The 20213-nt window shown below is 47.3% G+C and overlaps 2 protein-coding genes and 1 non-coding gene across 4 annotated transcripts; 1 reads left to right on the forward strand and 2 right to left on the reverse strand.

The window, feature by feature from the left end:
- Positions 1–857: 857 nt before the first annotated feature.
- Positions 858–5600, forward strand: LOC103991697 (BEL1-like homeodomain protein 9). The gene is made up of 4 exons (XM_009411226.3): positions 858–1783; positions 3958–4328; positions 4631–4691; positions 4956–5600. The coding sequence occupies exons 1-4, from the start codon at positions 1055–1057 to the stop codon at positions 5469–5471; spliced, it is 1677 nt and encodes a 558-aa protein (XP_009409501.2). The 5' UTR covers positions 858–1054; the 3' UTR covers positions 5472–5600.
- A 642-nt stretch (positions 5601–6242) lies between these two features.
- Positions 6243–20197, reverse strand: LOC135643256 (protein RETICULATA, chloroplastic-like). Of its 2 annotated transcripts, none has more exons than XM_065159995.1 (10): positions 19997–20197; positions 19614–19841; positions 18670–19332; positions 18489–18587; positions 18186–18406; positions 8775–8844; positions 8560–8639; positions 7923–7987; positions 6617–6811; positions 6243–6508 (listed from the first exon to the last, which is right to left on the reverse strand). In XM_065159995.1, the coding sequence occupies exons 3-9, from the start codon at positions 19267–19269 to the stop codon at positions 6618–6620; spliced, it is 1329 nt and encodes a 442-aa protein (XP_065016067.1). In that variant the 5' UTR covers positions 19270–19332; positions 19614–19841; positions 19997–20197; the 3' UTR covers positions 6243–6508; position 6617. The 2 variants fall into 2 exon arrangements, with proteins under 2 accessions (XP_065016067.1, XP_065016066.1); XM_065159994.1 differs by having other exon boundaries at positions 19941–20197.
- LOC135643877 (U1 spliceosomal RNA) lies at positions 20034–20193 on the reverse strand. The gene has a single exon (XR_010498369.1). It is a non-coding gene; the product is annotated as a U1 spliceosomal RNA (small nuclear RNA).
- Positions 20198–20213: the final 16 nt, after the last annotated feature.

The following is a 20213-nucleotide window of genomic DNA, read 5'->3' on the forward strand; positions in this document are numbered from 1 at the left end:
CAGTGGCAGTACGCGCTCGCTGTGCCTCCTCGGTTCAGAGGGGTGGGGAACAACGGGCGGCGACGTCACCCCCACCTCCGTAACAGCCGCGTCACAACCCCCACACGCGACTCGTATGCATGCCTTCCCCTCTCCTGCACTGCACACCCACCCCGATTCTTCACTACACCCAACGCAGGGGACGTGACAATAATGGTTTCCCAGCGGCTCGGTACGGCCTGCTCGTCTCCCCGCTCGACACCTAACTGGCGGATAGGCTTAATTAATGCAATCTTTCCCATATTTTGGACACCAACTTGGCCTTCATCATCCACCCCGCCACAGCTATCAACAACTAGTACGTACTGCCTCTCTCTCTCTCTCTCTCACATGCACTAGCGCTGACACGGCGCTCTCCTAGTGGTCGAGTTCCCGTCCCGAAAGGCCCGCCGGAATGGGCCCCGTGACAGCTCTTGGTCGATGGAACGTCTCTCTCGCGGTGGGGGCCCCGTCCGACCGTGGCATACGTGCGGAAGGGAGGCCTCCTGCCACGTGCGTGCCATCCCTAATTAAACTCGCAGTCGCTCTCGCTCTCCTTCCCGTTCTCTCGGCGCAATCAAGGCGAGCAGTGGACACGTTAAGAAGGGCGAACGTGTTTACCGCGTTCCCCAGCTTTTTCTGGCCCACTGTTCTCAGAAAGGACGACATAATGGAGAAGGCATATGAATTGAATTCTGCCTTCTCTAATTTATTGTAGATTAATGAGGAATAGTTGGAATGTGTGGATAAAATCGAGCAACAGTGGCAGTTGTATCGCTCACTGCACTCCGGTTCTCATCATGTCTGCACACACATATTCTTCTCACTCCGTTCGCTTTCACTGATCACTGTTCACTGACTCGCTCGCGCTCTCTCTCTCTCTCTCTCTCCCTCCCTCCTATCTTTTTTTGTCACTTGCTGTGTGGAAAGCAAGAGACCAAACAAAAAGCTGTGAGCTTCTCCACCCTTACCTTCTCCAGGGTTTGGCCAAGAGAAGGAGAAGAAGAGCAGCTGGCACGAGCGGAAAGAGAGGGAGATGACTTCTTCAGCGGCGGATCGGTTCATGGGAGGAGGCGAAGGAGGAGGGGAGGAGCAGCTGCTACTGCACCACCCCCAGATGTACTACCACGTGCCGCAGCACAGCCGGAGGGAGAAGCTGCGGTTCCCGGCGGAAGAGTCCACGCCGGCCACCTCCCTCCTGCTCCTCTATGGTCCCAACAACGCCCCGCCGCTCTACCCGGCAAATTCTTTGACGGCCTTCCACCCCTCCTTTTCCTCCTCCTCGTCGTCGTCCTCCTCTTCCCCCAGCTACTCTCACAACCCTGCCCTTACCTACGGTGTCGCACAATTCGACGGCCACGGGCCGCTCCCGATCCCCGCGCAGAACCACCACCAGATCTCCAGCCAAGGCTTCTCCCTCTCCCTCTCCTCCTCCTCGCCCCAAGCCCCGGCTTCACGGCACCACCTCGCGTCCCGGCCTGTCCCCTTGGGCCCGTTCACCGGCTACGCAGCCGTCCTCAACCGCTCCAGGTTCCTGGAACCGGCGAGGAAGCTCCTAGAGGAAGTGTGCCATGTTGGGCACCAAGCGGCAGGGGAAGGCGGCAGCAGCCGGGAGATGCTCCTGGGCGCGGATCCGCCGAGGGACTCGCTGGTGGACCACGGCGGAGACGGGCTGCCCGAGCATGGCATGAAGGAGGACGACCGCCCCATCACGGGCACGGAGCAGCAGTGGAAGAAGACCATGCTCATCTCCATGCTCGACGAGGTGAGCGGCTTGAACTGACAACTGCTTTGAGAGGACTTCATCTGTTTGCTCTCTCTCTCTCTCTCTCTCTCTCTCTCTCTCTCGCTCGCTCGCTCGCTCTCTTTGGATCCTCCTGCTCGTGCAAGTCTCTCGAGGTGTTCACTGTGTTGAAGGGTTTCGTGTTCTTTCATGTCAAAGATCTCGTAGCAGCTGGTGCGATCTTATCACTGTGTGCGGCCGTCGACTTGATTGGTCGTGATTCTGCCATGGCAGGAATCCCTTTTGTGTGTGATGATATGACAGGTTTTAATCTTTGTTATGTAGGATTTGCTGCAAATTTATTCCCTTTGACGTGAAAGTTCAGTGATCTTTTAGATGGAAGCAACAAATCTTTATCTTGTCGATGAGAAGAAGAGAGGAGAATGATATGTTTGCCTTTGATGGTAGAGAATAGCATTTGCAGGTGCCTCATGTAGTCCATTATCCGATTTGCATGTCGTAGAAGAAGATTTGAGCTTGATGCATTACTTGTGTAGTGGTTTTTGCTAACTATACAATGATGTGGAATTGTGAAGGTAGCATACAATAGATAGTTAGTGATGAACTTAATGTTATGATTTCATAATGGAACCGCCATGAGTTAGGATTACCTGAGCTAAAATTAGGTGCATGTTGAACAATTCAGTTTGTGAATTATTCGTAGATCGAGTAATTTAGCTTTGGTTTTGGTGTGATGCCAGTCGAGGGACCATTGAAATAGTGTGCTATAACTTCAAAATTATGTTTCTGTGTACATCTGTGTATGATTTTTTGTGCATCAGTAAATGGGGTATTTGGTGACCATTTACTGCAAGAATAGTAAACCAAATTTTCTAAGCCAAAGGATGTCTATATATACATGGGGAGAGAGAGAGAGAGAGAGAGAGAGAGAGAGGAAATATATGCATGCTCAAAAAGAGTAACTTGTACTTTTCTCCTTAGCTGAGCTTCTAATTGTTACTAATTACCTTCAAATTAGTGATCTCAGGTCACTGTTAAAATAGTTCTGTGACTCACAAACAAAAAGTATTTATAAGATATATATATCAATTAGGTTCGCTACAAGTCATATTCCATATGAAGCTTCAACAAGGACGAAGAAAACTTATAGTAGCAAGTCCGAACACTAAATTATATTTCTAGGTTTCTCATAAGAACTCTTAGGTGACTTTCAGTGTTGTTTATGATAATCATGAGACATTTCAGATTAGAATTTGCTTAATTTATTTTTAAGATTCATCTTATTCAGTAGAAGTTATTCAAGTGTTTGGAGTCATATCAGTTAAGTCTTTTTGTCTGGTCAGCAAGCCTCCTTTTGGTGTCATAAGACAATGATTTGTCGAAAGCAGTATGGATACATTAGAAGTGATGATTAATTTCTGTTTAAACATTTGAAACTGCAAGATTATTATGAATCTTAAAGAGTAATGTAAACAGGTTTTCAGATATGTTTTTTATCTGCTTTCTTTATATTGTTTTATGTAGATTCTTCAAAACAGTGTTGTAGCAGTTAGATTCCTCAAAGCATTTATATACCACCATGACTATCAACATTGTTTAGATTCGAAGGACTTCCTCAATAATAGTGTTGGCCATTAGGTATGTTTTAAGTAATAGAAACCCGAAGAAGATAATAATAAACATGTGACAAATGGCAGGTCGACTTCAGCTGTGCCTCCGAAGATAATTTACATGATAAGCAACGTTGGCAGGAGTAACGGCTGCAATGAAATTAAAGGTGCTGATGTATGTCATAGGACTTTTGGACAGTCAAAATGAAATTAGAGATCGACAAGATTGAGTATGTAAAGGATGTTTGTCTGTGATACAACCGACTTAGTACTTTTAAGGTGCATATAAGTTGCTACAGTAGATGATCGTATTAGGCTATCAGTAGTATATCTCTGCCCGAATGTTTTCACATGACTTGTATACTAGCAATCCTAAAAAATGCATATGGCGATTTTTCAGTCTGTTGCATGTTTATTTTTGTTTGGTGATGAGAATTGCCTGCGGGATTTTGCTAACAGGATAAATTGTCTTGTATGCGTAACATGAAATTGATGTCCTTTCATAGCTTTAGTTCTCTGCTATCAATGATAAACCTTGTCGCATTGATCTGAAATCTCTTCTTTGTTCAAATGACACTTTTCTAGGTGTACAGAAGATACAAACAATACTACCAGCAGGTGCAAGCTGTTATTACATCATTCGAGTCGGTTGCGGGATTGAGTACTGCTGCTCCATACGCCTCGATGGCCCTCAAGGCCATGTCCAAACACTTCAGAAGCCTCAAGAATATAATATCTGACCAACTTCGTCAGACAAACAAGGGTCTCAGAAACGAAGGCATCAGTCGAGAAGAGATGTCGAACTTTGGGCTTCTAGATGGCAGTGGTTATCTCCATAGAACAACAAATAGCACTAACACATTTGCTCAACCACATGTGTGGAGACCTCAGAGAGGGCTTCCTGAACGTGCAGTGTCTGTGCTTCGATCGTGGCTTTTCGAACACTTCTTGCATCCGTAAGTATCCTAACTTATGGATCGAACTGTACAGAACTTGCAGGTTGTTTCTAGATGGTGAAGAATACTTAATCAGCTACTCTTTGTTAAGATTCATGGTGCCCGATGGATGCATTATAACCAAGCACAGAATACCCGTCATTAATATGCATATGTTTTTTATATAGCGTGCTAGGCAATGATACCTAATAATTAGGCAGTGTTTTAGTCATTTAGCAGTGGTAGAATCCTTATTGCATAGAGCTTGACGGGCACAACATTTTAATGAAGCTATTTATCTGATCATTTCTTATGATTTCCAGCTATCCTACTGATGTGGACAAGCAGAACTTAGCGAAACAAACAGGCCTTACAAGAAACCAGGTAAAGTGTGATTCCATCAAATGGTCAATTCTCATGTTCTACATATGCAAGAAATGGGTAGTATGTTAGTAAGAGAAAATTTCTGTTTAGTTTGGGAATCCATCTGCATTATGCTTCAAAATTACTCCCTCGTTGGCATATGCTTCGGTATAGCACATTTTTGAGATGGACATGTTCTTGAGTTCACACGGAAACAGTCTCTTTTAAGTATACACTTGTAAGATGATCTTGTGTTTACTCCAATTACATTCTTGGTTTGAGCAGGTCTCTAACTGGTTTATTAATGCGAGAGTAAGGCTTTGGAAGCCAATGGTGGAGGAAATACACTCTCTAGAGATGCGTCAGAAGAACAAAATGTCTGCAAGTGACTGTGATGAGCGACAACCTCCGCGGCCATCATCTTCCAAGACAAGTGCCTTTGATCCACAGCCGCTCCAGATTTTGAGCACCCAAAGCCATCAGTACTCGATGTCCAAAGGCATTCAAGAAGAGCTAACGCCAATGCCCAACCACATCCCGGAGCCGGGTAACTTCGACACATCGGACCACCACATCGGCGGCGGAGTCGGCGTGGCCGCCGGAGGAAGTGGTGTGTCCCTCACCCTCGGCCTCCACCAGAACAACGGGGTGTGCTTCTCCGAACCACTGCCGCTGGACGTCGCCCGACGGTTCGGGTTGGACGAGTGCAGTGACACCTATCTGGTGGGTGCATTCGGGGACCAAGAGAGGCAGTTTGGAAAGGATGTGGGCAGTCGTCTGCTTCATGATTTTGTGGGGTGAAGGATGGTTGTGGCAGCCTCAGCTTGTTGTAAGATGAACGTATATGATTGAACATGCTCGGTAACGCCAATTGTTGCATACAAACATCAGATCTCTTGCCATGGCTTTTCAGCATTGGTGGTCGTATAATCATGTTTTACTTCAGTAATGGAGGAAGTCATGTATTCCAAGTAGCGGACACTGTGAGGTCGTGTGTATTCGTTGGGAGGCAAGTTTTGCGCCCTAGGGATGAGAGAGAGGTGAAGGTTGCGAGCTCTCCAATGGCGGTGTTGGTGATCGGATCCGGTTCGTGCTTCCATGGATGTCGATGGGTATGCGTGCGTGTTCGTTGCCAGGGTTTAGGGATGGATGAAGAAGTGGGGTCGAGCGGCCACGTTGGGACACTGTGTCCTTGGAAATGACATGTACTGTGGTGATGGGTTACAAATAAGTGCTGGTCTCGGAAATGACACGCCAGCTTTACAGGTGCCACCGACCGAGGCGGTGGGCAATGATACGACCACTGCTCGTTCTTTTTACAGGACACGGGTCGCCGCTCGCTGCGTCGTCGATGGTGGTGCCGGCTGTGCGCGGTCTGACAGCGGAGCCAAAAGGTGGGCTCCAATAATTCCTCTAGACCGCAGGGGAAGAGCTGCGTTGGCCAGGACTGATTCGCCCCTGAAAATTTTGCTGTGGGACCAGGAGAGTGGGTCCCGCTCAAGCAATGAACCGTTCAGACGTGTGGAGCCCACATTTGATAAGATAGATAGAATCGAAGCACAGGAAAAGAGATGCCATCCTACACCAACAATCAATTGCGGGAATCATCTGATAACAATGAGTTGCACATCAAGAACAAACACCTTTGCCTGTCCTTGTTACAGCTTTAATATGGCTCAGTATTTATTCGACTCTGTTCCGTTATGAGGCAAGAAAAACAATAGCTCAAATTGCAGAGAACTTTCAACGAAAAGTTTGGAACACTTTGGTTTTAATAAAACCAGCAGGGATGGACGTTTGATTGCTCGTTCTGATTGCACTTTGGTCATTGACGATCCCTGCAAGTATTTGACGGGCAGAATCAGCAAAAGCCGAACTTGGACCAGCATACCTATCTAATCGAAGCAATCAAGGGAATAACAAATGGTACGTACAAAACACATTACCTTACTGGACGCCGCTCCACCTGGCCCAGTCAACAAATTGCATTCCCCCGTAAATATTGTTGGCGAACCGAACACCGACCGTGAAAGCCATTGCGATGGGTGGGCTTTGCTTCGCCAAACTTGAAGCCTCAACCAGGCGTTCTAGGCCATTTATGATCTGGTAGCGAGTATTCGAAGAAACCGCAAGGAACACACCTGTCAATCAGAAAGCAGCCTATTAAGCTAACTAAGCTTGATCCAAGGGAAAAAAAACTCTGATAAAAGCTGTAAGTATCGATGACAGATAAAATACACTACTAAGCCATATTAGTTGACCAGACAGAATGTGATGCATGACTACCGGCTAAAGATGCATGCTAAACCAATTAGTCATAGGATAAAAACCAACTGTTTGATGCTGATATCCCTTGACTAGGCAATCCATCAAACCATGAAACCATTACAGAACTTTTGACATGAAACCTGTTAATTAGATGAGTATTTTTTGTTAATGAATTGTGGATGCCACATTACTCACGGTTCTAAGCCTCCTGAAGAAAAGGGTTCTGGCTTAGAGCCAGTAGTTCATAGTGGAAAAGTCTTATAGTGTCTCACTCTAATTGCCAGGTTGCAGCCTTATGGCACAGATCAAATGTGCAAAAAAATCTAGAAGCCCTAAAGAGATCTAAAGATTCCAAAGGGCTATGGATTTATTCAAGCAATTATGACCAGATGCAACTGACAGCATCTCTTAAAACTTAATGGCCAATGTGAAGCTTACATAAATACCACAAGCGGTCTTGCTAATGATCCGGATGCATATATCAGATGCAGAGGCATTTTCCAAATTTCCAGTATCTTCTATTGAACAGATGAAAATGAGATAGGGGAATAAATAGGACACAGGTAGATAGATACACATGGGACTTGTGTTTCACTTGTGGGTATGTGATACGTCATAGTATATGAAAAAGAAGTCATGAAAACCAAAATTGTCGAGTTGGATGGTATCGTCTCAGTTGGTGTTTAACATCCATAATATATATACTACATACATGCATGACCAGCAGATACATATCTAAAATGAGAGAGAAATGTCCAAAATGATTTGTGCAAGGTGGATACGAGAGTTCAAGTAAATCTGAAACAAAATCACTTTCTTTGTCACACATATGTTGGATGCATATAAAGACCTCGTTACATGGAAACAAAATCACTTTTTTTGTCACACTTAATCTTGGATGCATATGTGGACCTCACTACTTGTAGCAGAAAGATTTGCAAAGTTCAAGATTAACATTATATAGTAATTTTGTCGAAGCCATACCCCAGAGAGCAGCACTTTCAATCAGCGGTGGAACTGGAATATCTTCTTCTGTTTTCTTTACAGTCCTGTACACAATAAAAAACAAAATCTGTTGTGAACCGAAGGTTTGAGATACCATACAAGGTTACTGGATTCAGACAACAATTATGCACCACAAATCTGCAGCACGCAAGTGATGTAGAATACTTGCAATGTTGCATTTATGGTTCAAATTTTGTGATATACCATACATTTCATCAAACCAGCCTATAAAAATAGATTTCAAAGAATTTTCTTTTGTGGGAAGCTCCATCCTAACAAGAAGCTCCATAATATGTTCACTACACCAATTGAAAGAAGATCTAGCTCATATTTCAAGATAAAATTGACATATTGGAATATTTTTTTGATTCCTGTACCTCTCCATTTCTCTGAGTTAGGAATATATGCTAGATAATCCAAATAGCTCCATAAAATCACCACATTTTCACATACACCATTGTCAAGGCATATACCTCTTACCTTTAGCACAGTGGCATCATGATCCTCCAAAAGCATGAAATTAGAATAAATAAAAGAGTGACATTTAAAAGATAAGATAAATAACAGCCTTTTTGCAGAAACGAAACATAAGATAAACAGGAACAAAGCAGCTGACCTTTTTGCGGTCATAATGAAGTTTGCAATTCCTTGCCCTATGAGGCCACATGCAAATCCAACTGAACCATATAATAAGCCCTGCATCCAATACATGTAAGAATTACTGTATAACAAGTAACAGCAAGGAAACTGTGCCACCAAGCCATCTAATAATCAATCAATACAAAATGCATATAAAAGTATGAGAATGTTGGAAACAGTCATCATCAATACCTTATAAAAATAAGTCGCAACTCGCTGTTGGACTGAAAATTTGCATCCTGGTCTTTCAGCTTCAAATACACTACATTGAATGTTCAAGTTGCTTAACAACAAACTTTGGTCATTTGTCTCAGAAGCAACAAGCTTAAATACAAAGTTACAAGAGACACACAGCAACATGATAAGCAAACTGATTACTAAGAAGTTGATCTAAACGTAACAAAAAGATTGAGCCCTTAATGTGGACAAATGATATAAAACTTCTGGCTTTCAGGTAATAATTTATTTAAGTTCCCATAAGATAAATTCCAACCAGATGATCATTCATTTTATTTGCATTTCATAACATATATGATAAGTCAGTCTAAGCAGATCTAACAATTCAAATGTCACATTACCATGATGTCATTGTTAAAAATACCACAGAAATTCATCTTCTCATGACATTTTATATGATGGACGAAAGATAGCTTCCCTTCTTGGGTAACTCAGTCCAACAAAACTCTAGCCTAAACTAATGGCTTGTTACTATTAGCAAACAGTTCTACCTTTGCATTGAAAAAAAAAACAGAAGAAAAACACCAGAACCTAATTACCTAGGGACAATTATATAAATTCCTCCCACCACAGAACTCATTTGAGGGTAACATCACTAAATAACTTAGGGACAATATGTAACCTCTCTTATTGCTCCTCTCTAGCCTACAACCGTGATAAGGCATATTTTAGACCTCGGCCACGTCATCAGCGAACGCGGGCTCTCGAGACACGCACCAGGCTGTCACGGACAAACTTCGAAACAGGGTGTTTGACGTAATGCTTATGTATGTTCGTGTCTTTTGGCATGTTCATGCCTTGTACAACATGTAGAGGGGCGGCTGAAGGCATAATAGTCCCATTTTAGTTGGGTTGGTGGCCTCTTTAGGCTTGTAAATAAAGGTTGTGTCATGTGGACACGTGCGAGAGCTTTTCGGTCTGTAATAGACCATTTTACCCTTTGTTGTGCCACTGTTCAGAGCTTGTAAAAGTCTGTTTGTAATTTGCATTGTCTATGAAGTGTTTTTCGGAGATGTTTGCTTGTGGATCCCGATTGAGGCGTTCTCTCTAACCCGTGCTCTCTTTTGTTGGTCCTAAGGGACAATGGGAGGCTTCGGGGAGGCTGACCTTTGCGGACGGACGCGCAAGGGTGCCGCACGACTTAGGCAAAACCAGCTAAGTCCGTGACACATGGTATCAGAGCGGGACAAGCACTCATAGAAACACTTAGCATGCAAACGTGGGGGACCTAGCGGGGCTGCGTCGAGGGCAGTCAGCACACGCGCGATCGTTTGGGGGAAAACAGACATGGAACATGGAGATGTAGGGAAAAGGAGTCGCTCAGAGGAGCGGGCATCTGACATTGGCATTCAGAGGAATGGCCAACCCTTCGCGCAAGAGGCACCACGAGAACAGACAAGCTTGGAAGAATGTGGAGCGCACAAAGGTTGGGATGGTTGAGTTTGAGCTACGGCTCAACGTTGACAACCATACTTGATGGTACTCTAGGCAAGCGAGGCGCTTGGCAAGAATGAGACCATGCAAGGTGGAATGAGTTGTTCAGCGATCGAAAGAGTTGTGCAAAGCTCACAGAGGTGAGGGGAATTGCTAACTCAAAGAATTCGGTACTCATGCATGGGCTTGTATGTGAACGATGGAGTGTTCGCGGCCATCCCAAGGTGACCGAGACTCGGCGCCATGGAGCATTGAAACTTTCTCTTCGGCATGTGAAGGATACGTCCGTAGGAGGCTGAAGTGTGCAATGAGTTCAGCATGTTGCTAGGCCTTGAGGGGTGCAGCGGGGGCTGTATTGACGGGGAGTCGCAATCTAGCAAGTGCGTTTGCAGGAGGCAGAACAATGCACAGTTTGTTCAGCAGATCGGAGTAGTCCAAGGGGATGGTGGTCTCCGAAACGAAGAGAGATGTTGCTCCAATGGGACAGTTATCCAGGAGGGATAAGTCCCGGCTCTCTAGAGGGAGAATCATGTAAGACGGACCTCACATGTTGAGGAGGAGTACCTCAACAAACAACAACTCCACGAAGCTCGATGGACTGAGCAAGCGGCGAGGAGTCGTCGCATGATCTCGCTTGAGAGAATGCATTGGTGGATGCATTGCGAGATCAAGTGGGAGAGCGACCCAAAGCAACTTAAATGAAGACACACTTGGAGTCGATGTGGGGATCGGACTCAAGGGAGGGCTGACCCGTGGAATGGTGGGCGCGAGGGCCACCATCGACTCAATGCAAAAACGAGGAGCGGAGCAACTTGGGTGTAACTTGGCGAAGTACCCAAGCCGCATGAAGGGAGCCAGCATAGAAGTTGGAACATGGAGCAGAGGCACAGTGCTTTCCTTGGACAGAGGTCAAGGACATAAACTCTTGTAGAGGCAAGAGCGGGATCATGTTGTTCCATGGGCCATTCATTCTGTCGGAGTGGACTCATCTTGCATGGTGTCGAAGACGAAGGGAGCTTCTGGGCACATGCACCTTATCTCGGAGGAGCATTTGATGGAAGAACTAAGGCGACTCAATTTGCGGAGGCGAAGTTGGGTTCAGAAGGCCTTAGCACGGGGCAAGAGGACGCAGAGGCGGGTACTCTGGAAGAATATGCCACAGTGTTTCCATTCAAGTTGCCATGAAGGAAGCGGTGCGCAGCGGAGATTGTGCTGGTAGGGGCAGAGGCCCAGGATCCAGGCAATGGTGCACAAATTACAGTGAAGTCGGTGGACTTCGGGGGCTACTAGGCGACGGACTGTCCTAGAGCGGTGCTTCATCTAGGTGTGACCCAGGAGTGGGTGGATAAAGGTCGATTGCCAAAGGAGCGAACAAAATCGAAGGTGGAAGAGACCCTGCGATGTATTGGCAGAGGCCACACATAGAGGGTTCATAATTCGAGTTTATTCCACAAGGATCAGAATGCAATGGAGATGTCACCAGGAGGCGACATGGTGCAGCGGATCGTGGTGGAACAGTTCGTGGGCAATGCGATACACACGACAGTCCCGTGAGGGATGAGATCATATAGAGGTATGATCGGGAGCTACTGGGAGCTCCACTTCGATGAACAACACGATGGCAAGAAGGGCTATGGATTCAAGGAGTGAAGGCCATGGTACCGCAGAGGCGGGTCTTCCGTGCGTGCATCGAATTTTGCATCGGATGAAAACCTTGGTCATTAGCATATGGGGGCTGGGTTCCACCAAGGGAAAAGTTCGAATGCAAGTACCAGGGAGTTCCATGGGAGGAACTTGATCATGCAGAGGTATGATCGAAGCAGCTGGAGAGTTGGACTGCTCCAGAGCTCATATTCGCTTAAGGGAGCCCGGCAAGTCAGAGGACAAGGTCGAGTAAGCGAACGTTGCTACCAAGGAAGCTAAGGAGAACAGAAGCGGTGCAAACCCTACAACGTGATGGCAGAGGCCATGCATGGGAGTTGCAGTCTGTCTTTCCATCGACCAAACAGACTGCTTGGAGAACACAGAGGTGTTGAAGCAGGGAGTCGTAAGGGGCGAGGAAGCAACGACGAGTCCAGAGGGACTTAGCTACCCAAAGTCAAGCAATCAGTTAGAATGGAGGTGAACTCGGAAGAGTGTCACAGAGACATATCTATTGATTGTGAAGAAAAGGGATGCAGATGCGAGGCGATGGATAGTAGGGCCATGGGCATGGCAGCGCCATGGTACCGCAGAGGCGGGACTTCCGTGAAAGTCATTGATCCCTTGCTCTCACGGAGGGAGAGCGCTTGGTCGTGAAAGGGGCCGAGGAGGTGGAGTATGCAGAGGCAATCTCCAAGTATCGAGACAAGGCTGAAGGGCAGAGGCCAAGAAACTTCGTAAGACCGGTGTCAACAAGTTTCTCATCAAGATAGCCGTAAGTGAAGGACTTCGGGTCATGCAAGAGTGCACGACCAAGGAACGAAGCAGGCAGTACGCGGTACTGTACCTTTGCTACTCAGTGGAGTAGGCGGCAGGGTTGATGGAGAAGACGGTACAATCCCAGAGGCGACCTCATCTATCAGAGAATTACTCCAAGTTGGGGTGAAAACTTCCCTTCCCGCATTCCAGAAGTTCGATGGCATTGAGAAGGTGAATCACAGTAGCTAACTCAACGCAAGGAGTGCAAACACTTCAAGTGCTTCAGAAGTGTGAGCAAAGAGCAGGTGAAGGCTAGTAACCAGCTCGATGCATGAAGTACAACCTCGAGGAGGCGGGCGAAGTCAAGTAACCTTTGCCTTCTCAACTCTTAAGAGAATGGGCGAAACCGAGTACCCCAATTCTCTTATCTATCCAGCAGAGGAGCTCTGCACAAGTTCAAAGACCCTTCGAAGATAATGGAAGACAATAGTTGTCAAATCCTCACCAACGGTGATCAGTGCTACTGAGAGTAGATTGTCCGCCTCATTTCCCAACAAAATGCCAATCGAAAGCGGAAGTGATGCGAACCTACTTGGATGTGACAACTAACTGAAAGAAGAGTCAATGAGCAGATTTTGTGGAGGAAGGACCCAAAACTTCAGAAGTTTGCGAGGCGATGCTCGTTAAAGCTCCAACAAGCATCCACCTAGTTCAAGCAGCATGTGGAAATTTTGAGAGACTGGCGCAGTAAGGATGGTCTTTTCTTTCATTTGGTGGATCCGCAGGAATCAACGAGGATCAACACAACTCAGCCAACCCCACACCAGAGTCAGAGTCATTGGCGAGTTGAAGCAGCATGGCGGATCAAAGGTTCGACTACTCAAAAACAGCAGCGGAGAGCAGCTGGGAGTCAGGAGGCGCATTGCAGCTGGAGCAGAAGATTGAAGACTCAACAAAGGCGAAGAGTTACAGTGTTCACAAAGGCTTCGACGAGGACGTCGAAGGAATAAGTGGGGGAGAATGTCACGGACAAACTTTGAAACAGGGTGTTTGACGTAATGCTTATGTATGTCCGTGTCTTTTGGCATGTTCATGCCTTGTACAACATGCAGAGGGGCGGCCGAAGGCATAATAGTCCCATTTTAGTTGGGTTGGTGGCCTCTTTAGGCTTGTAAATAAAGGTTGTGTCATGTGGACACGTGCGAGAGCTTTTCGGTCTGTAATGGACCATTTTACCCTTTGTTGTGCCATTGTTCAGAGCTTGTAAAAGTCTGTTTGTAATTTGCATTGTCTATGAAGTGTTTTTCGGAGATGTTTGCTTGTGGATCCCGATTGAGGCGTTCTCTCTAACCCGTTCTCTCTTTTGTTGGTCCTAAGGGACAATGGGAGGCTTCGGGGAGGTTGACCTTTGCGGACGAACGCGCAAGGGTGCCGCACGACTTAGGCAAAACCAGCTAAGTCCGTGACAAGGCGCCACGTCACACCCCTACAGATTCAGCACAAGGGGCCGCCTTCCTCCCACATCCCGCCGAAGCCCGTACAAGAAGGCGTTCACTCAGCAAGTCCTGTCCCGAAAAGCTCGGGACGGCACCGCATAGCGCCGTTCCATGCATACCAGACAGCGGTCGCACGAAGGTACGAACTCGCCACTCAGGCGAGGTCGACCGATACGCCAAATCCGTGTACGATCGATCCTCGGACAACAGCATAAAAGCTCCCGGTTGACATCTGGCCAAGGAGAGAAAGAAAAAGGAGAACAAAACCATTGACTTAATCTACGAGGGGCCTAAGTCGGGAATCTTCCGACCCGGGTCCTTGTGCAGGAACTCGGCAACCCCCCAAGCCGGCTCAACCCTACACTCGAGACGTGGCCATCTCGATCTCTAATCCAGCTCGGTCTTGGCATTTCCTCCAACGAACCAAGAGACGCGCTCCCGAGCATCGGGAACTCCGGACATCGACGCGTGGACCAAGCCGTGCTGACTCCTCGGCCACGACATGTGAGTTCACCAACATTTTGGCGCTAGAAGGAGGGCCAATGTTGCAGGAACGTCCCGAAGGAGAACCACCAAATGTTCACCTCCTTTTCAGGCTCGGAGAGCAGCCCCACCCCGTTCCCAGGGATGGCGGCATCCCGACGCCGACGCCGGATCGCTACTAGCGCCTGTTCAACGATCCAGGACTCTCTCCTCCTGGAAACACTTTAGGACCCTCGGTCGTCTCGCCCAAGGTGTTCCTCAGCTTAGCCAAGCAAGTACAGGCCTTGACGGGGATGATGCAAACGGTCGTCCCGCTCATCCCGTAGATCGTACAGCTAGCGGCTCTCCTGACCGACCCAACACCACAGAGGCCGAACACGGAACAAGTCGGGATAGGAGAGGCCCGAGAGCAGATAGCCCCAAGAAACCTCCCCGAGCAGAGCACGCCTGCATCCCGTAGAGTCATACCACCGGTCCAAGAGCCCGATACCTTATCATCGGACTTGGCCGATGACTCATGCAGGGTCCAGTTGTCCGTGGTCAACCGTCGCTTGGATGAGTTCTAACGTGAATTCCTAAAGTCGCGCGGCGATGATGGGGAAAGCGGCTCGAGAGGATCCCCTTTTGCTTAAGAAATACTGGACAAGCCCGTGCTGCTTAACTTCAGACTTCCGACATTGGAGACGTATGACGGCAGTTCCGACCCAACGGAACACGTCGCCGCATTTCGAGCTCAAATGGCCCTTTACGGCACTTCTAACGCCCTGATGTGTCGGGCGTTCTCGACCACCTTCAGAGGATCGGCGCGGGCGTGGTTCAGCCGACTAAAGCCGGCCTCAGTCTCTTCTTTTGACCAGCTCGCAAGGGAGTTCGAGCAAAATTTCCTAGCCAACGTGCGACCCAGGCCTTCCATGGCCACACTTCTCGCATTGTCCCAGTGCGATGACGAATCACTTTCCCAATTCGTCGCCCGCTTCACCATCGAAATCGGAGGGTTCCCGGACGCTCATCCCTCCCTGATCATGCAGGCATTTCTAATGGGCTTACGACCCTCAAGGTTCTTCTGGTCGTTAATTGAGAAGCCGTCCTCAACCATCCCCGAGATGCTCTAACACGCCAATCGGTACGTCGTCGCAGAGACCCTAGTGGCGAGAAGACGCGAAGATAGCAAGAGGCCAAGGATGGAAAAAGCCCGAGGGGCAATCTTGGGATCGACTCATGGACCTCGGGAACCGACCGACCCGAGGAAGAAGAGGAGGAAGACGAAGACATCCCAACCTCGAGGTTAGGAGGAGAGATCTGAAGTGTGGAACAGGAGACTAGACATTGTTACATCGATCGCTCCAGAAGAGACTTATAAAGGAAGGACTCCTCCTTGAGGCGACGTTTAGGCTCCCCGAGGGAAGAGATGATCGCAGCATTTAAACCCGCCATAACTCCCCGGATCTCCCCAGATTCGCTAGCTTCGAGCTCCCGCCAAAGTCCGTTCGCGATAGGAAATTTCCCGCCAGAACCTGCGTGACCCCCAGAGTTGCTTCGCTTGTTATGGCACGTGCGTTGTGGCACGCACGTGCGCTGTGGCACGTGGGTTTCGGTTCGCCGAGCAGCAACTCGCCAAATCAGTCCAACCTGCGCCCGAGTTCAATCGCTCGGCCAACAGGTCCAGTCTTTGCCCGAGTCGCGCAGCTCGGTCCGCTAAGCAGCAACTCGTCAAATCAGTCCAACTTGCGCCCGAGTTCAGTCGCTTAGCCAACAAGTCCAGCCTTGGCCCCAATCGCGCAGCACCATCCACCGAGCAGCCTCTTAGCAAGACAGTTCAACCTCCGCCCGAGTCGAACAACTCCGCCAGCGTTTCCACTAGCCAGGCATGCCCCTAGACCTTTGCACGGACCCCCAAGGCATACCTTGGTGTGTGTGTGGGGGGGGGGGGGGGGGGGGCTGTGAGGAGAAGTGATAAGGCATATTTTGGACCTCGGCCACTTCATTAGCGAACACGGGCTCCCGAGACACGCACCAGGCGCCACGTCGCACCCCATGCAGATTCAGCACAAGGGGTCGCCTCCCTCCCATATCCTGCCGAAGCCCGTACAAGAAGGCGTTCACTCGGCAAGTCCCGTCCCGGAAAGCTCGGGACGACGCCGCATGGCGCCATTCCGCACATACCGGACGACGACCGCATGAAGGTACGAACTCGCCACTCGAGCGGGGTCGACCGATACGCCAAATCCGCGTACGACCGATCCTCGAACAACAACATAAAAGCTCCCAACCAGCATCTGGCCAAGGGGAGAAAGAAAAAGGAGAACAAAACCACTGACTTATTCTACGAGGGGCCCAAGTTAGGAATCTCTCGACCCAGGTCTGTGTGGAGGAACTCGGCAACCCCCCAAGCCGGCTCAACCCCGCACTCAAGATGCGGCCATCCCGATCTCTGATCCAACTCGGTCTCGGCATTTCCTCCAACGAACCGAGAGACGCACTCCCGAGCGTCGGGAACTCCGGACATCGACGCGTGGACCAAGCCGTGTTGACTCCTCAGCCACGGCACGTGAGTTCACCAATAAACTACGTCTTCTAAAATCATTGATCTCAAATTAACTCTACATTACCAATGTGTTTATTGACTTTGTCGGATATGTCCATAAAGGATTTTAACTTTTCGTGAATCATTCTTATTCTACAATATTGAATAGTATGAAACATCCATCTCGTCATTCTCATTTTGATTGCACCAACTTTCTGGACAACTAGTTTTCTAAATGCGCCAAATGTTGAGAAAACGTCTGCAGTAAGAAAAACACTCTAAACGCCCTTCTGAATCATACTCATCACGCATTAACTTTTGAGCAATATCTTCTTCATTCCTTTTTTAAGTTTCTGAAACTCCGACTTTATCTATCCATATTTTATTTACACAAAAAAGTTACACTCTGTGCATTTGGTCTTAATCTTAATTAATCTAACACCTATTTGATAATGATGGTTATTTCCAAAAAAGTTATAATGTTTGTCTCTGTGGTCTTAGTTGGAGAATTTTTGCTATTATATACCATGAACCAAACCAATGGTGCTGACAAATCATATACATATATTATGAGTGTCAACCTCTAGTATCCATAGAATAGTAATGCCTCCATCATATCAAGGTTCGTAATATCGTACCGTACCGGAGTTTCGATCTGGGCTCTGTACCGGTACGGTACGGTATACCGCTCGGTACACCCAGGTGTACCGAGCGATATATTCAGGCGTGCCGAGCACTGTAGCAGCAAACCATGCATCATATATATCACTATAGATGACTCAAAAACGGTAACATATGGTCCGCGTACCAAAAGTCTGTCGGACCGGTATGTACCGCCCATACCGGGCGGTACGGACCGGTACTGCAAACCATGCATCATATATATCACTATAGATGACTCAAAAAAATTATCAGAATAGATTTCTTAAAACGGATACGATATTAAAGATTATAAAGAGCTGACTTGCATTTCAGAAATATAATTCACATTGTTTGCTAGATTGACAAACATGAATGCCAAAGTCATACCTGCTAGGAAGAGCTCCATAAGCACGTGCAACACGACCCAGTAAACTGTTTGAAGTAGATGTCTGTCCAAATCGCACATATGGTGCTAACATACCCACTAAAGCTACATTAACAACTACACCTACCAAAAGATCTGCAGCATACAACTCAAATTCTGCCCAGAAATCTTTGCCCCTCTTTTGGACTTCCGCAAAAGTTGCACAGCACGAGTCAATAATTATCTGTGTCATTCAAGAAAGCAAGAACATCAAGATTATATGCATGATACCAACTAACGATGACAGAGGACAAAATTAAGCAGACCTCAGTTCCAACTTTAAAGAGGAAAGATGGGTCAGCAAGCATCCGGTTGCGGAAGATTGCACACGACTTCATAGCAACACCAATAGGCCAAGCTGATGCCTTCCATTTTGTCACAAAAAAGGTTAAATAACTTTAACATGGAAATGTTGTTGTTAGACATGAACTCACAATTGAGAAATACCTGTAAATCCAAGTATCTGTATAGGAGGAGTTTCTGTATCCCACTTGCTTTTGCAGCCTCTAACATGTCAGAAGGAAGACGTGCACCACGAGCATCTACTTCTTTAATCACCTCCTCGTACTTCAGCAATGGCCCAAACTCTTCTTCTCTGTAGTCATCACTATTGTCGCCATCATCGCCTCCACCTCCTCCAGGTGGAAATTTCCCGTTACCACCGGATCCATTGGGGAAATCCATACTGCCACTTCCATGATCAAGGTCTACACGATCGTCGGACTCGATGTTTCCCGAAACCTTTTTGACAGATATATCACCGCACTCTTTTAAACTACTGAGATCCAAATGTCCAGAGTTTACTTCAGCGGAAGGCTGCAACTCAGATCTGATCCCAGCGTTAAGCTTCCTCTTCCCACAGCAAAGGTTACCTTTTCCAGCTCTAAAAGCAGTGACCAAGACAGTGACTTTCGAGAATAAACAGCGCTCAGGTGTGGGTCTGAGATTATATCTCAATCTCTTAACCTCGAAATCCACATTTCTGCTTCGGCAACTGATAAGATTGGTTCCAAGGTAGCCTTCACCGGATGAACAACACAGCGCCATCCCTCGCTTTATATGTTCTGAATCACTTCACCGAACCCACTCTTGCTCAGGAGAAACCCTAATCTGCTCCAAGGAAAAGAAAGTTATAAAATGATACTAGAATCGGCTCAAAAAATTCTAATTACAAGAAAACAGATACAGATTGGTTAAGCATAAGAGTGAGTCGGAATTTTAACGAAAAAAAGAACAGAAAAAACTAATAAGAATCGGAATGAACAATCAGGCCAATGAAATGAGAAGCCAAGCAGGGAAAGAACAGAACCGATCGGAACTATAAACAAAAATTTCTGAAGTTAAAAACAATATTAAAGATGATATGATGATGAGTTGGGAGTTTGTATTACCGAGAAGAGGGTTAGGGAAGAGAGGCGGTAAGCGGGAGGGAGGCGCCGAGCGTGAGGCGGCGAGGAAGGAAGAAGTGATTGGCCTCCAACGAAATCTTCCTCAGAGAGCCGCCTCTGGCGTGGTTCCAGTGACAGAAGTGGGGCTTCAAGCCATGGACGGTCGAGATGAAAGGACTCTAACGTGCATTATGATCCTTGCCGGATATCGTCACCACACGAAGCGTTGTTCTGTAGGAGATTGATCGAACGTCTCCCGGGGTTAAGATATGGTTTAAGATGGAGAAAATAAATTTGACAAATTTTGTTCCAGCCAAGGTTTTAACTTACGACGTGTTATACTGAGACTAACCAAAACCTTAAAAAGATAAGAGCAACTTATTAACCTCATAAGGCAATTAAACTTTAAGATTAAGTGTTGGGCAGGGGCCGCGCGTGCGCGTACCCCCTCTACCACAAATTATGACGTCCACTCTCCCTCTTGGGGAGATGGTAAGCCAGTGCTCCTCCGAAGTGCAATGGAGGCCACTGACCTAGGCCACGAGCCTTCTTGTTCGCCCGTCGACCCCGTCCAGGTAAGTATGGTTCAACTGAGGCGGAGAC

Source organism: Musa acuminata, chromosome BXJ3-7 (genome assembly GCF_036884655.1).
Source record: "Musa acuminata AAA Group cultivar baxijiao chromosome BXJ3-7, Cavendish_Baxijiao_AAA, whole genome shotgun sequence".
In the NCBI taxonomy this organism is placed as follows: domain Eukaryota; kingdom Viridiplantae; phylum Streptophyta; class Magnoliopsida; order Zingiberales; family Musaceae; genus Musa; species Musa acuminata.

Excerpts from the sequence above, each read along its gene's own strand:
- LOC103991697 (XM_009411226.3), top strand. The coding sequence starts at position 1,055 with ATGACTTCTTCAGCGGCGGATCGGTTCATGGGAGGAGGCGAAGGAGGA. Across the intron at positions 1,784-3,957 it reads TCATCTCCATGCTCGACGAG|GTGTACAGAAGATACAAACA; the intron begins GTGAGCGGCTTG and ends ACACTTTTCTAG. Across the intron at positions 4,329-4,630 it reads TTCGAACACTTCTTGCATCC|CTATCCTACTGATGTGGACA; the intron begins GTAAGTATCCTA and ends TATGATTTCCAG.
- LOC135643256 (XM_065159995.1), bottom strand. The coding sequence starts at position 19,269 with ATGGCGCTGTGTTGTTCATCCGGTGAAGGCTACCTTGGAACCAATCTT. Across the intron at positions 18,588-18,669 it reads ACAGATACTTGGATTTACAG|GCATCAGCTTGGCCTATTGG; the intron begins GTATTTCTCAAT and ends ACAAAATGGAAG. Across the intron at positions 8,845-18,185 it reads TATGGAGCTCTTCCTAGCAG|TGTATTTGAAGCTGAAAGAC; the intron begins GTATGACTTTGG and ends CATTCAATGTAG.